General features: G+C 31.6%; 2 protein-coding genes across 2 annotated transcripts in view; one reads left to right on the top strand and one right to left on the bottom strand.

Moving 5' to 3' along the window:
• LOC129225758 (tyrosine--tRNA ligase, mitochondrial-like) overlaps positions 1 to 6,195 on the top strand; it is a 33,638-nt gene extending 27,443 nt beyond the window's left edge. Inside the window, exons 8-11 of the mRNA XM_054860262.1 lie at positions 1,871 to 1,969; positions 4,034 to 4,100; positions 5,754 to 5,942; positions 6,034 to 6,195. Coding sequence (XP_054716237.1) covers positions 1,871 to 1,969; positions 4,034 to 4,100; positions 5,754 to 5,942; positions 6,034 to 6,155 — 477 coding nt within the window. The 3' untranslated portion in view covers positions 6,156 to 6,195. The remainder of the gene's footprint in view (positions 1 to 1,870; positions 1,970 to 4,033; positions 4,101 to 5,753; positions 5,943 to 6,033) is intronic.
• A 6,738-nt stretch (positions 6,196 to 12,933) lies between these two features.
• LOC129225748 (N-alpha-acetyltransferase 60-like) overlaps positions 12,934 to 16,587 on the bottom strand; it is a 29,512-nt gene continuing 25,858 nt past the window's right edge. Inside the window, exon 6 of the mRNA XM_054860250.1 lies at positions 12,934 to 13,361. Coding sequence (XP_054716225.1) covers positions 13,283 to 13,361 — 79 coding nt within the window. The 3' untranslated portion in view covers positions 12,934 to 13,282. The remainder of the gene's footprint in view (positions 13,362 to 16,587) is intronic.

Raw genomic sequence — 16,587 nt, 5'->3', positions numbered from 1 at the left:
TCTATTTCTATTGAAGGAATATATTGGGTTTGCCAACAATTTATGTAGTAAAAAACTTGACTGTTGAAAATAGCAGAGCTAATGAATGCTCTGGATGTTAGCATCCATGAAAATTCAAGCTCATTTATATATCAGGGCTAAAAGAAATTCAAAAATAAAACCTTGATGTTATCCTTTCAGAATAAAAGCGACAATTATCAAAAATTGCTATGGCATGTGGAAACCTTTTACAGAAATCATGATTGTAAAAATTCATTTTTCATTTACTGTTGAGATTTGATACTAGCCAAATTTCTTGATTACAAAACCTTTAGTTCTTTTATATCGCTCCATAAGTTTCTTAGTGATACCAATGAATCTAATAATTTGACCACAATTGTTTACAAAATGAAACTGATAGCCTTTGAATGCAAAAGGTTCAGTATAAAGTATTTATCATAATTAGTCACAAAAAGAGTGGTAATAAATTTCATTCAGACGATTATTTCATAATGTTGCAATTTTTAAACATGAGAGTGCATAATTTGTTACTAAATAATAAACCTTATTAATGTTTTAGTTATTTCTAAGCTGTTTAGTTCAGCAATTTTTGATAAATTTGCATATTGCCATGAATGTTGATTTAAAAAAAAAATGTATGATTTAATCAATGTAGTTACAGCACACAATTAGCAAAAATGTGTCATACATGTTTTAAAGTCTTCATAACACAAAAATATATTTATGTGCCATATTTTTGCAGCAGGAACATTGATTTTATGTTATGTTTATTTGGTTTATAAAGAAGCTTTATATAGTGGATTTATGACCATAAGGTAATACAGTAGAGTCTCGAAAATCCGAGGCAATTGGGGCTGACGCCACCTCAGATTACTGAAAACTTGGATTACCCGGAAAATCCTCAGCAATTACAATTTTACATTATTTGGACTACAAAAGGGCATACATATCTTTCAGTTCCCCGCACAAAGTACTATAGGGAATATTGTAGGGATGAAAAGATCTCACTTAAATTTCCATTTTAATCTCCCTTAAATCTGTTTTCAAAAGTCATCCAAGATGTCTACTAAACATGTGAGCTACTAAAAAATTTCAATTAGTCTACCCCTGGGTTCAGTTTGATTTTGTTGAATTATTTTGACTTTAGTCAAGTTAAAGTTTCACGTCTCCTGAAGAGTGCTGGCTGGCGCCATAGCTGTTGCAATCGTTCTTTATTATTTTTACTGTATAAGCAATTAAAGAAGTTTTATGACAGGTAAAAGCCATTAATTTATTGACAGCAAAAGTCATCTTTCGCTATTAAAAATGTTAGTTACTTAATTGGCGTACAAGGAAGAACCTGATGTAAATTACACATCAAATCATTTTCTTTTACTCTAAAAATGTGTAGGGAATCTCATAGTTACTAAATTGTTTTGCTGTCTTTTTCTTTTAAGACATCTTTTATGAAAGGGGATATACAAAAATAACATAAATAACATACAATGTGGTTCCAAAATGTATTTGCTCCATCAAAGAAAAAAAAAAGGAGGGAAAAAAATCATTCCTACCTAGCGAGGAAAAAATCAAACTGTTTGATAGCTCAAATTAAGCGGAACCTGGGACTTTTGAGACTCGGATTTTCGAGACTTTACTGTAGCTTCAATACTTCTTCACCTTTTACTGCATCTTATTCAACTTTTTATAAAGATATTACAGCTGTAACCAAATTTTATTTAAATGAGAATTTTGCCGAGACCAAAAAAAAATATTTACAGGTTTATTGTTATGGGCGGTATTGTTCGTTTGTGTTTTCTCTCTTTCTTTAAGTGTCAGTCTAAATTAATTTCTGGGTTAGATTGATTTTAATTCATGTTAATTTTTCTTTCAGTTCTTTTTAAGGCTTCCTGATGCTGGCATCGACAAATACTTAAAACTTTTCACCTTTTTGAGTTTAAATGAAATAGAAGATATAATTCAGAATCACATGGTAATTCATGACATGTTTAAAAGCACTAAAAAAATAACAATTATTTTTTTTAAGTTAGCATGCAATTGTTGTGTTGAACAATGACATTTTTATAATATTTTGAATCAAATTCTAAATGCAAATGATCATGTTTAATGTAATTGAAAAAAAATATGTAATTGAGTTTTTTGTGTGTGTGTGTTTGTTGTTTACTATCTCTACATGTCCAAAAAATGAACCAAGTTGAAAATTAATCACCAAAAGTATGAAAAAGTCCCATAATTTCTACAGTTATCATGAAAGTTTCGAATAGTCACTACACCAAACTGAAGCTATAGTCAGGACACTAGTCAACATCCATACTGATTGCTTTCTGGTCGGATACAAAACTCTAATAGCATATCTTACTTTCAACTACGAATATAAGTTAAAGTAAGATATGCCATGTTTAGTTGTTTCATCTCAATTAACAACTAAATGTCTCCTAGTTGTCTAGACTGTTGATTCAAATTGAACGATGGGTGACTTTGTTGCTCCTGTCAGAACTCTTACTGTCTTGCATTCTAAAACATCTTGTGTGGCTGGTGTCTTGAAAGTTTATTAAATTATTCTATTGGAATATTTAAAAATGTTTGAATAACATATCTAGTTTAATATATCATTTACAGAAATTTGAAATAGCTTCAAAATTTCCAAAAAATAACAGTAGTGCAAAGGAACCTAGTTTATCTGGCTCATTTTGATATGGATCTCAAGATAATCCAGATCAAATTTGTACTAAAAAATATATATATATATTCACCGGGCATAAAATTTAAAACTTTTGAAAAAGTAGTATTGGGATCAAGTATGTGGAGGCCTAAAACTTTAAAATGAAAAATCTTGCTTTGAGCTGGGCTGCAGTTGCAACTTTTGTGCTTAGCATGGCAGTGTTATCATATGAAAACTCATGAAAATGTGAAGAATATTCAACCTTAATTTTCAAATGATTTAATATCCTGCAAGGAAGCTGGAACCCTTCAAAATCATCTGTGTTGACTTTTATGGTTTTTCTCATTCTTAAAACACAAAACACGAGGGTTTTTAGTATCAAACTCAATCCTTAAATTTTTAAATGTTCTTCTGTTTCATACTTTCATTCTTGGTGGATACCATTGTGCTACAAAGTGATTTGAAACACATTGTGCTTTACAAGTCAAAAACTGTGTCCAAAGAAAGATTTCTTTGAAAAACAGCTCAAACCCTGAATATTTTTCATATCTCTTATCAAATTTTAAAAAGAGTATTGATCTGGTTTTAACACTAAATACTTCATATATTGTCGCCTCAGAGCAACATAAGGTCATAAGGAGCATATAAGGAGAGCTGACTCATTTGACATTTTTGTTCCAAAATTGTCGGGGGACAAAATTAATATTTATACAAAAGCCTCGTTGCAGAAAACTAGTGCCCAAGCTTTAGATGGGTTTGATGTTTGATTATTTTATTTTGCAAATGAAGAAGATTTAATTAATACAAATTAAAAAACAAATAAAGTGAAAATGAGGTTCATTACTATAAACATTTCTCGATACATTTTTGTAGAGTTTGTGAACTAAGTTATCTTTTTAGATTTACATGAAGGGACCTTTTAATCAACTTATCATCAACTGCTTAACAACATAGCAACCTGAGAATATAATAACATATTTAGAAATACTGGAAATAAGGTTGGATCCAAAGCAGTCTTGGAACCAAAATGTCCGATAATCGGCCTGTCCTTTTCAAAGGGTTCTAGAGCAACACTATGACTTCTAATCCCAGGAATAACACTAAGATATCCTACTGTTGCTCTGAGGCGACGATACATGAGTATTGTTTTATGTGTATCTAATGTTTGTTGATTGTGACGTTTACCTCGCTCTCCTCTAGAAATGTGAGTTTTTTTTTTTTTTTTATTTTGAGAGAGAGAGAGATAGAGGAATGATCCCTTAACTGTTATAATTATAGCTTTGAGTTAAGCTAAATATTGTGAGTTTCCTGTGCACTGTTTTCCTTCTCAGAAGAAAGACCTGTCATTTTTTTTAATACTTTATTATATTTTAGAAAAATCCTGATGCTCGGAGAGCTCAAAGAATACTTGCTGAAGAAGTAACGTTATTAGTCCATGGAGGTACTTCCTGTTTTGTTTTCATTAAAGATGTTTCTTAGAATGAGAATATTTGATTGAATTATTTTTTATTAATAATGAAAATGTTTGATGGTAAATAAAATTTTACAAGTTTAATTTATTATTTTGGTCTTGAATATTAGTTTTTCCATTAAAACTGTTTCTTAATTTTTACTAACTTTTTGTTAAGGGGTATTCTAGTCTAGAAGCTGGATTTCACTGGCTTAATAAAAGAAATAAACAGTAGCTATTTTCCCCTATCCATTTTTATCAGTTTGGTAATTTAAAAGTATAAAAATGCATAATAGTTGAAAAAAATTTCAAAATTTAACTTGGTGGAGGCTGGCAAAGTGGGGACTCTAAAAAAAGGAGGGATCTCCTGGTTGACGCGATTCCAATCCTCCATGTGATCTGAAACATATAGTTTAGGTTAATTCTTATTAAACAAAGTTGTAGAATTATCTGGATGTAGCCGATTTGGAAAAAAAAAAACACACACACAACAAGGGGTCTTTTTGAAACAAAAGTTTATTTTTTGTATAATATTAAATAATATTTACAAAATTTGTATAATATTTTGTATAAAATTATTTTTTGTATAATAATAATCAAAAATTACAAAAACCCCCTATGTGGAGACAATTTTGATAGTATAAATAGTCTATACCAAATTTCAAGTAAATTGGTGCAATAGAACTTGAGGTATCTTGTCAACCATATCAAAAAAACTAGTTTCAAGAAAAATGCATTTAAAGTTTGCAGTCTCATTTCGGGCAGTCTGAGTGGTTTAATGGTATGTTATACGTACATTTTTTCAATCAGCCCATCCCTGCCTTATTCAGTGTTCCTTACTTCACCTCAAAATCTACATTTTTGACCAATCTTTCTGCCACAAGAGCAGTTCTGTTTTCTTTTGAAGCTTCGGAAGCTCGTACCTCAGAGCGTTTGATACGTTCTTGATCTCTTTTGCTGGCGTTTTCTTTGTCCATCTGGATGCAAATTACTTCCTTTTTGACTTAATTTATCCATTTTATATTAAAAATTTGAATTTAACACTGAAGAAATACACAGTACACAAGAGGCTTACAGAACCTTTGAGATGCTCCTTCGTCAGGTATATATTGAGAGCAAAAGAGTTTATTTTAACAAAATTTACTGAAACATCCAAAAATAATTTGAATTTCCATAAATCCTCTCAGAAACTTATTTGCAACTCCAATAAACTGTAGGCGGGCGCTGCAGTCACTGTCTAATGGCGGATGAAAAAGGTAAAACAAACAAATTGCTGTAACTTGAAACTTGCTTTGACGCTTAGTGGATGACAGTAATTTTTCATCGTGTTTGTGGGAAGCTTTCTTTTCTATTCTTCTGAAATTACATTACATCATAAACTGTCCTGAAGCCTGTAATTTACCCCCAAAGAAAACACGTGGAATGGAATGTTTTAACTTTTTTCTTTAGTAGTATTAATCATCGCAAGGTATCGTATTCAAGCTCTGAAGTTGCGATTCTTAAATTGTCTAAACTTTGAGAATATGAAGGGGGAAAAAATCAATTTTTTTTGAGTTTCTAGGCTAGAATACCCCCCTTAATATTTATTGACTTGGAAATTTTTTATTGATTTTAACTTTTTGAGAAAAAAAAACTTATTTTCAGAACAAGGATTGGCACTAGCAGAGACCGCTACAAAAGTGTTATATCAGTCTGACTTAGCGGCTTTAGCAAAGCTAAATATTGAAGAATTAAGACTTATATTTCCTTCATCTACTGTCTCATACATTCCATATGAGCCTGGAATATCATTTTTAGATCTGTCAATGAAAGTTGGGTGCTTCATATCAGAAGGTAAGCAAAGACAGTTATAATTGGATTTAATCTAATTTTATAAAGAGACAAAATTCAAAATGGTGGCATTGTGTTTTATATTTTCCAATAGGTGATGCTAAACGTATTATTTCAAGTGGTGGATTATACATAAATTTTACTAAAATATCTTCACCTAGTGCTGTGATAGTCCCAGATATTCATATTTTACCTAATAAAAACATCATTAATTAGAGTTGGTGAGTAAACATTTAAAATATGTCTTTTTGCAAGTTATTTTTAGCTATATATGAATTATTTTATTTACTGCATTTCATAATTCAGTTTTTTCATAGAATTAAAAGTAAAGTGCCTTTATTGATTTAATTTTTTTTAGTTATTGTAGTACTTCAATGTATAAAAAGAAATGCCTGGTTGTGTTCCTTTATAGTTTTTCTATCTACCAAAATGATGCAATTCAGCTAGTTAAAAGGTTTCAGATAAATCTTGCTCTTCTGTAACTTAAGAAGAAAAAAAAATTAAGCACCTTTATTGAAAAAACAATATTGCTATTAAACAAGAATAAGTGTTAGTAATATATCTCTGATGCACACTAGCTCAGCCAGAATTTCAGGGGGTGGGATCATAGACTTGTACATAAAACCATACTGGGATTGGCAATATGTGGCAAAGCCAAAGTGTCTTGGGGGTTGACTCCCCTGCAGCAATAATAAAAGTATTAAAATTTGTCTTTGTGAATGACTGCTTCGATGTTCGTCAATAAATTTTGGGAAACAATGGAAAAGTTTTTTTTTTTTTTTTTTACTGGCATAGGTATTTTTTAATTAAAAAAAATCATGGAAATATCAGATTCATGAATTGAAAACACCCAAATTTCTGGGATAGCCCCCAAAAAAGTTTCTGGAGTGGTATGTAAAAAGCTTTTTTTTCCCCCGGAAAAACGTGTGTTCTTTTACCTAGTGAAAAAAATCAACTAAACTAAAAGTAAAAATAAAGGCATTAAAAAAAATTAAAACCTCAACAAACAGCTGTTTCAAGGACGTCGAAATAAACCTATTCATCAGTGCGTAAAAAAAAGAATGGTTCATAAAAAACCCAATCAATGGTCATGTGAACAAGAAACACAGGAATAGTACAAAGATGTCAACTGTTTTTTTTTTACAAAACTTTTTTTTCTCATCAAAAATGTAAAATCTTGCACATCTGAGACATTACGAGGGCAAATCGGAAAGTAACCGCCGTTTGGGGCGTGGTGCTGGAAGTATGGTTTTGGAGCGCCCTCAATCGAATGCATGAGCAATCTGTGATTCAGTAAGCTTCCAGTGGGAGAATGAGAGTGTTGTAGGACCAAACGTTTGCTAGTTATAGCGTGACAAAATGAGTGCCGCCATTGAAAGTCCCGCGAAATGTGAGGTGCAAGGAGTGATAAGATTTCTTTTGGCCAAAAAAATGTCAGCAACGGATATCCATCGTGAATTGTGTTCCGTATATGGCCCAAACATTATGAGTGAAGGTGTAGTGCATCAGTGGGTACGCTTTTTCAAGGACGGAAGAACAGACATCCATGACGAATCACGAAGTGGAAGGCCGTCTGTAGCCCAGACTTGGCTCCTTCTGATTACCATCTGTTCACTGCAATGAAGAAGTGGCTTTGGGGGACAGCATTTTGCTGACGACGAGGAACTTAAAAGCGCAGTGACACATTGGCTTGAATCGCAGGGGGTCACTTTTTATGCAGATGGAATTGATAAATTGGTAAAACGGTACAAGTGCCTAAATAATGGTGGAAACTACGCTGAAAAATAAAGGAGAGTTGAACCTTTGATATGTAAATAAATGTTTTTCCTCTGTGCTGGTTACAGGCAATTCGGAGGTTACTTTCCAAATTGCCCTCGTATATGGCGAGTTATACTCCAATAATCTGTTTATCTTCTCTTCTCTCTTTATATAACTAGACTTGCCTCTTTTTTTTCTTCACTTCAGTGGGGTACATCATCCCCATTAGCAGGGGTGGATACAGAAACAACTTTTGGAGAGGGCAGTGGAAATTGAAAAAAGCAACCCCCCCCCCACCCCATACAATGTTTCATAACAAAGTTTTCATGACTTTATTTTTAAATGTTTTTTCAGGATCCCATAAAGCCAATTAATCTACTTTTAAGCACATAATTATTATACACAAATACACTTTAAATGTGGGTGTGAAATATCTTTGACATTTCAAGCCTTTAAATATTAAACCCTACACAATTTAAAGCTGATGTATGGCTTCAAGCCATAACACAGTTGAGATATCATTTTGGTACTACATGCCTGGTTTTGTCAAACTAGCATGTGATTTCTTTCATTTTGCATTTCTTATAACAAAAGAAAATATAATAATAATAAAAGAAAATATAGTAAAAAAATCAATTGTTTTGTAATTGGCTTCCTGGATCGAAATTACTCTTCTGGCTTCTGGGTACATGTATTGTATGTAGGTCTACATATTTCTTCTTTTTTTTAAATGCTAATTGTTGATTCTATCAAAGAAGAATCAATCGACCCGATTGCAATATTACATTCCTTTGAACTCATAACCAGTGAGTTAAATGATTTCTGCCACTTTGGCATCTGCTTGCAATATTACTTCTAAAGCAAACAAAATACTTTTATTCAAATATGCTTTGTGTTCTTTTTTAATAACTGTAAAAAAAGTTATTTGTTGAAAAAGTTGTTGAGAAGTCAATTAATATATATATATATATGAAATATTTAACTTAATTTATCTTTTAAGGGAAGATAAAATTAATATAACTATATACCTCCTCCCCTTAGAACTGCTGCTGCTCATTAGTCAAATGCAGCTGTTCTTGTGGTACCCTATTTAATAGGACCATCTAAAATGTTTCCTAGTAATTTGCTTCCTAACAGTCTCTTTCTTGTAAAGGAGAGAAAGATGATTGCTCCTGTCAAATGACCTACATGAAATCACTTGGAAGAAACATGCGCATTGTTTTTATTACTTTTGTTTGTGTGAATTGTGTTCTAGTTTGTACCAGTTTTAGCATCATGTTCTTGTCATAATATATGCTGACTGTTAAAATTGTTATCTTCTAAACAAATCTATTTATTTAAATAAAGTGTTAATTAAGTTATCTGGGTGGCTACTCTCCAGACAGACTCAAATTCCCTGAGATTTCCAGGTTTTCCAGAGTAAAATTTCTGAAATTCCAGACACCACGAAACGTATTTCTGACTTTTTAATTTGATTTTGGAAAATAATTAAACCGCTATATTATACAACAGAGATTCCCAAACTTCAGACCTCCACGAACCCTCTCTGGAAAAATGACGAACTTTGCTGCCCAACGCAAGAAAAAAAAATTTTTACCCTTTTTTTCCTTTAAATTTACTTATTTATCGCTCTGTATTTTCCGAGCACTTGTCTGGTTTTCTTTTCTTACATTATTATTTTGAGTTATGAAAGTAAAATTCTGTTTGAAATTCAATTAATAATTAAAATGTTATCACCAAATTTCTACAATAAGTTTACTAATAAAAATGAATTTTTGAAGTCGGTGAACAAAACACTGTTAGCCTAGTTGAGGTGTGTTGATTTTTCATATGAGTTGTATTTTTATAGCATATTAGGATTTTAATTATTTACTGGTTCTGGAAAACCTACCCTCGTAGCATCATAATGTTGTGATAAAAATCTGTGTAGCCTTCACAATGCTGCCTGCTTAAGTTTGCCTCAATTATAGGGAGCCACAGCCCTTTGCTCCTTATCGGGTCACCAGTTCCCAGAAACTGTAAAGCGGTTTTATTCATCTCAATCAATGCACTATAAATGCTTTAAATGTAATTATACTAGTAAAAAAAGTATGCTTACCGTTAATACAGAAAAACATCAACTAATTCCACTTGCACCAGTGCTGCAACCTTGCTCACCGCTCTTTTTCATCAGTTCACCACATATTAACTACATCAACAGAGGCCAGCAGGTGCAGGTTCAGTATAGTACGAAGTCTGCTGATAATATCAACATATTCTGAGCACTAAATATTTTAGACCTTGACAATCTAGCTCGAATGAAAGGATGATTGCCCAAAATTTGGTGACTGTATGAAAATCTCAAGTGTTTACTTTCACTTCAAATGATTTTGCTGAATAAATCAAGCATGTTATGCAACAAATTCATAAAACAGTTATACTCCATAAGTATTAAAATTGATTGCTAACTATAGCATTTGATCTATTTCAGCAAAGTATAATATCCCAGCTGTAAAAATGGGCCTTAATGTTTGCATTTTACTTAATATAGTTTTGTAACAATATGAACTTCGTCATGTACAAAAAATTAATATGTAGTGTTTTTTCTTTGGAGAGTTCCCGGGGGGGGGGGGGGGGGGGGGGGGGGGTGGGCTGAGTCCTGCATGTATTTAAGCAAAAACTGTTATATTCCTCATAAATGTGCTTTATTTTTGAAATGAAAAATAGTCTCGTTCTTCAATCTCAATTATATTTAGCGTTTTCGTTGAATAGCGCTGCGGTCCCCCGGAGGTCCGTGGGCAACAGTTTGGGAAACTCTTATATCTATATATGCACATTAACATACACAACTATGTGTAGCACCCCTACTAGCATTTTTCATGCTTTGTATTCTCATTAAAAATTACTCACCTGTGTCCCTCTTTCTCCTATATACTATTTAGGTAAAAATTTGAAATATCATGAAGGATTGTCATTTAGAATTTGTTCTTCAGATTTATTTAAATAGCATTTTACAGTCATTTTGCTAAGTTCATTTCCCTACACTTTATTCATAGCTGTTTAAACAAAAAGTAGACTAAAAGAAATTTCTCCAAAGCATATGTTCACCGTGAGCATGTTTCAAAAATAAAAAAAGGGTTTTTAACCTCAATTAAAGTAAATTTTCTTCATTAACAATTTTATAATTTATATTAATATTCAATAACAATATTAGCAGGGCAAAAGGCCAAAAAAAAAAGTGATAATAAAAACAAATTCCAAACTTCTCTCCCTAAAAAACCATCTTTTGCCAGATTTAGTCATATATTGATAAAACAGGGGTGATTGTGAGTTCATCAAAAAATACCTGAAAGTTTTAAAAGCGAGAACGGGGGTGGGGGTGTAATCTTTGGGCCCCTATTTACTTAAGTTGCACCTTTGCCATAGTATTAAATGTATTAAATAGTTCTGAGTCAAAATATTGTGTGAACATTTGGTTAAATTTTTAATGGGTTACAAAGTTACTTTTGAGCTGGTGTTATACAAATTATCTTTACATTTGTTCATCTTAAGGGATAGGTTGTCCATCTTAAGGCTCTTGCAGGTATATTTGATGAGTATTATATAATTTTAAAAGATTGCGGAGGTAGGGAGATAAAAGCATAACAAAAAAAAAACACATAATTCCGGTATTTTCGGACATAAAAATACCGGAAATTCGGTAAAATACCGGAACACAATCACCCCTGATAAAAACTATAAAAAAAAAAAAAAAAAAATTAAATATCTGCCAGACCGAGACTCCCTAGTGTTTCGTATAATTAACTGTACAGAAATTAGAGCTCATTGAAAAAATAATGACCTCAATTACAAAAAATTAAAAAGAAAATTTTATTGATATCAACTAAGAGTAAAATTTGTAACAAAAATCTTGATGCAAACATGCAGCAAAACATTTCCATTTTTTATTTGAAAGTATGGAGTGGACTTTCATGAATTTATCCTTTCTCTTAAAATAGAAGGATCAAACTTTCAAGCGAGTACGCCAGCATTAAAGTATAAAACAAACTTTCCTAATGCAGCACACAAAAAGCCAATTGCAGAAAAATTACCCGACTATGTTATGCGGTAAAAACGAAAGCTTTGCCTGTAGTAATTTCCAGAGAAGATCACAAATTTTCCCTGAGTTTTCCCTGTTTTCCAGAGGTATTTTAAAATTCCCTGTTTTCCAGGTTTCCAGAGTGAGTGGCCACCCTGGTTATTATGTATATGTAAATTAGATAATTTTAACATGTTTTGTTTTCAAAAAAATTAACAAGCTTTACTTTTACAGGTAAACGAAACTATTTATGTCGTTTTTTGGAAATGAAAGCATTTGTCTTACTAGCATTTTAACAGAAAAAAAAATGATTTGAGCTTAGTTAGAACAAATAAAATTGTTTTCAAAATAAAACAAGCTCTGAAATATAAATTAATGTTTTCGATCTTTTTTATTTGTAAGCAGTTAAAATAGAATATACATAAACAAAATCTCTCTTCTCATGCTCATTATTTTTTAAGGGAAAGAAAAGTGAATAATATACTGATAATGGCAGAAATGATATAGCTTCACAATGTCTTACACTGATCAAAATCCTCACCATGAGTCAATTTTTACCTCAAGTTATTTTGTTGAACTAAATATCAAAAGGAGATCAATACTCAAACATCTAATTCATTTTTACATTGCTATCAAATAAGTTAAAAATGTAACAATACGTTTTTTTAATTTCTCAATACAGTAAAATACAATTTGCACTTGCTCAGAGACACTAAAACAGTGCAATATAAACCATGTCATTAATGCTATCACAATAATTTCAAGTACATAATAATAAAGTTCTATGTCTGTCTGTATGCTGTCTACAGAACAGACCATAGAACCTAATGCTACCAAAATTTGGCATTGACGTTTCGTATGATAAGTGCATTTCAGAGTAAAACTAAACTTCTATTTTTGTTTCATAGGGCATTTTCCCCCCCTCCTATTGAAATCGAAAGCTAAATCCTATTCAAAAATATACCTAGTAAATTGAATTGTATGAACATTCAGTAAACGTTTTCCAATTGTTTTACAATAAATAAACACTTAATTTTTCTCTTTTGTTTCAATAAGAAACATACAGGAATGTTAATTTAACTGCTTCAAAGTTTCTATATAGAACTCTTTTTTAAAAGCAAACAACGTTTGATTACTCCCATATAAAAATACAAACATGTAAACAACAGTAACATTTTTATTGCTTGTGTTATATATGTTACATATTAGTAGAAATATTTACTACAAAGCTACAAAATTACAATGATATAAAGAAATTTAATACTTTAAGGATACGTTCTGTATAAAATTTGTTCAATGCATAATAAACATATATAAACATGTATGAATAATTAATAAACTTATGAAGGATGACTTAAATGTTATAAATAGTAGGATATATATATATATATAATACATAATTTAATACTTGATCATCTCATTATGAAAACTCTTAAAGGTGAAGATATGTAAGAGATTACGTAAAAATTTCTAATTGTTCAATGGAATCTCCAACTTTCTGGCCATAGCTTCATCATAAATCTTTGTACTAAACGATACATTTTCTTTGGCAACATACAAACTTGAAAATGAAAGAAAAAACTGTCCCACAATGTTTTAAATAATCTGTAATTTTAGTTAAGGAAGTGATTCATTGTCAATGCAGTAATATTTTAAATTGGAAGTATATGGCATAAAAATTGAATCAACAATAATTTGCATACTGTAAATTAATTCCAATAATGATATTGCTCTCTCTAAATTTCGGCAATTACATGGAAACATATGAAAAGAGACTTGATGTCTTCAGTTGGGAACATTCGATTATTCCCAGTCAAAGTTATGTTAAAATTTAAATCTTGTACTTTTATAAAAAGATACCTTTTATGTATTTTAGTATTTAAAAACGAGCGCTGATGTGTGCATCACATGACTTCCTTTTACTCCAATTTAAAGTCATTTCCCCATTATTGGCAATTTTAATGTGATTCAATTGTTTACTCTCTAAATATCACCAACAGTGGCCAACTTGAAACCAAATTTAAAATTTAAAAAAAAAAAAACCCCACCAAATTTGTTGCCAAGTTGGCGACCAAAAGACTGGCGATATATCGCCAAGTGTAGGACAAATTATAACTTGAGTTTACATTGAAATTAACACTTTTCCCCCCTAAAAGGGGCAAAAGACCCCCTTAGGAATATCCGAATGCAGCCAAAAGAAAAGGTGCACAACTAGGCCCCACTAGGAGTCTACATACTAAATTTCAACTTTCTAGGACATACCGTTTTTGAGTTATGCAAGATACATACACACATACAGATGTCACGAGAAAATTCATTGTAATTAACTTGGGGGTCGTTAAAATGGATATTTATGGTGCCTGTAGGTTCCTCGGCATATATCCACGTGTGGTTGGATCGAAAAAAAACTCAACATTCATTCGGGGGTGAGAAAAATGGAAATTAAGGCCGATTTTTGAGTGAACATTTTTTTGCGAATACAATACTTCCTTTTTTGTAAAAGGAAGTAAAAAGCATAATATTCTTGAGGACTTTTGAAATGACTAAATAGTGTTCTTTTGAAATTTTAGTTTTAATAAAGAATCAAAGTAAAACATTTTAATGTGTAGTTATAAAATTTTAAAACGTAGTTGTGTGAATAAGCTGCAGTTCCCATATGACAGTGCCATCTGTTTAGCACAGGGGTTTTCAAACTTTTTGGTTTCACGGCACCCTTTGAAAAATTGGAATTTTCTTACGGCACCGTAGTATAGCTCTGTTGTATTATAAGTATTGATATTGTGGACATTTCGCGGCACATCCCGCCTCTCCCTGTGGCACCCGGTTTGAGAACCCCTGGTTTAACTCATGAGGTAGAACTACTCTAAATATAAACAAAATTTTATATTAGTTAAATCATCTTAACATTATGTTAATGAAAACATTTCTTTTCATTTTCATGTTCTGATTTATTTATTTATTTTAACTTTTTAAAGAAAAATATTTTGGTGATTTAGCTTTATAATAAAATCCAACAGGAACATAAACTTTTTGAGTTCAATGTAATTTTTAACAAAGAACATTATTACCCATGAGGGGGGGGGGGGATGATGAAATCAGCTTTCTTATGTAAAAAAAGAGGGAGAAAATCTAGTGTCACAATGGAAAAACTTAAAATGTTTTCCTTTCAATAAGAAACACATACACACACAAGAATGTCTAGTAGTCTGTCTACTAGTAAGTAAGTTCTAAATCTTACTTTTGAGCTATTTTTTATTTTGCTTTTAAAAAGTAGGTCCTGGATTGTGAAATGTATGTAATTCATTCTGAAATGTTAATATGAATGAAGAAATTACAGATTCCAAAGTCGTATCACATCATCGCTCTTCTGTGTAAATTTAGATACTCTATTTTTACATTCTTTCCAAAGAAAATATACATTCTTTTAGTTGAAGTTATTCCCATAACAAAGCTAGAAAATGAGTAAAAAATGCTCAATTCAGACTGAAATATAGCTCTTAAAGTATGTTCAAACCTTCTTTGCAAAGCACATCTCGATCTCACAATTTGTTACAATAACAATCATTGAGTAACAGTGGAATTTGAGTGCGCTTTGGTGTATTTTTTTATTTTTTGGTTGTCAACATAAAAAGTTTTGACCACTGCTGTGTAGCAATAAGTTACTGTTCCTAAGCCAAGGCTAAAGCAGAACTACATGCATTATACCAGACAGCCCGGTTATTACACCCAGAGACTGTAGTTTCATTCTTATTAGAACTCCTCAGTCTGAAAAGTGAATAACTGAGCTGGAGGCAGATGTCATCTTATTGAAGCCAGTGCCAACAAACTTGTGAGTAAAGTAAATGGTAACTTAGTGCTATAAATACCCAAGTTATTGTCTTCAATTCACGAGTCAAACTGCACCATGCTGCAGACACTTGCTGGTGAGAGAAATTCACTTTATCTACCAGTTTATTAGCACTCACAGCTTCAATTAGGTGACAGCCTCGCTATTCACTATTCAAGACTGAAGAGTTCTAATAAGAACAAAACTGCAGTCTCTGGATATGATAGCCGGTCTGTCTAGTATATTGCGCCACTGTTTGGGCTAGAGAAACTGTAACTTTCAGCCAAGTGTGCAAGCTTAGTGAAATATGCAATTTAATTTCACCAATATGTGGTAAAAAAAAAATGCCCAGTACAGAACGCATTATTTTATGCACACTTATTTTATTATTACTTTTCGCTAGTTTTGATAGCATGTTTTTACCAAGCCGACAAAGGATCATACTTCCTAGTGTTTATATATTTACTTTGATATCAACTCAAATGAATTAATTAGTTTGACTAGATTCTTAATGCTATATATAGGTTTGCAGTTCAAAAAGAAATGTTGTAAAAAGAACCCTTTCCCTTCAATTGTTAATAGCTGTACTTAGAAAGTCTATTTGGAGAATGAAAAGATTACCTGATTTCTGTTATTCTTTTTAATCATTATTACTATATCCAGAGAATTAAAAAGAAACTCTCCTTAGCAAATTTTTACATATTGTTACCTCAGTGCAACAATAAGATATCTAATAACAATAAGATATCCTACTACAATCAACTCTCTTTAGAACGACCACTTATTACTGCGACCTTTCGTTATAGCGACCGATGCAGGAAGTCCTGTTCACTATTTCATAGGTTCAATGTAGAGATCCTAAATACGGAGAGATTAGACAACTTCAGAGCGGCGGCCACCTTATGTCCAAAATGCTCACTCCCCATAGACCGTAATGCATCTTCTCCCACAAATATCACTGTACATTGTATCGAAAAAATTAGAAGCTAGTTATGATATTATGAAAT

This window comes from Uloborus diversus, chromosome 1 (genome assembly GCF_026930045.1).
Source record: "Uloborus diversus isolate 005 chromosome 1, Udiv.v.3.1, whole genome shotgun sequence".
Classification (NCBI taxonomy): Eukaryota; Metazoa; Arthropoda; class Arachnida; order Araneae; family Uloboridae; genus Uloborus; species Uloborus diversus.
The sequence above is the reverse complement of the archived record's forward strand: the minus strand, read 5'-3'. Positions and strand labels throughout refer to the sequence as shown.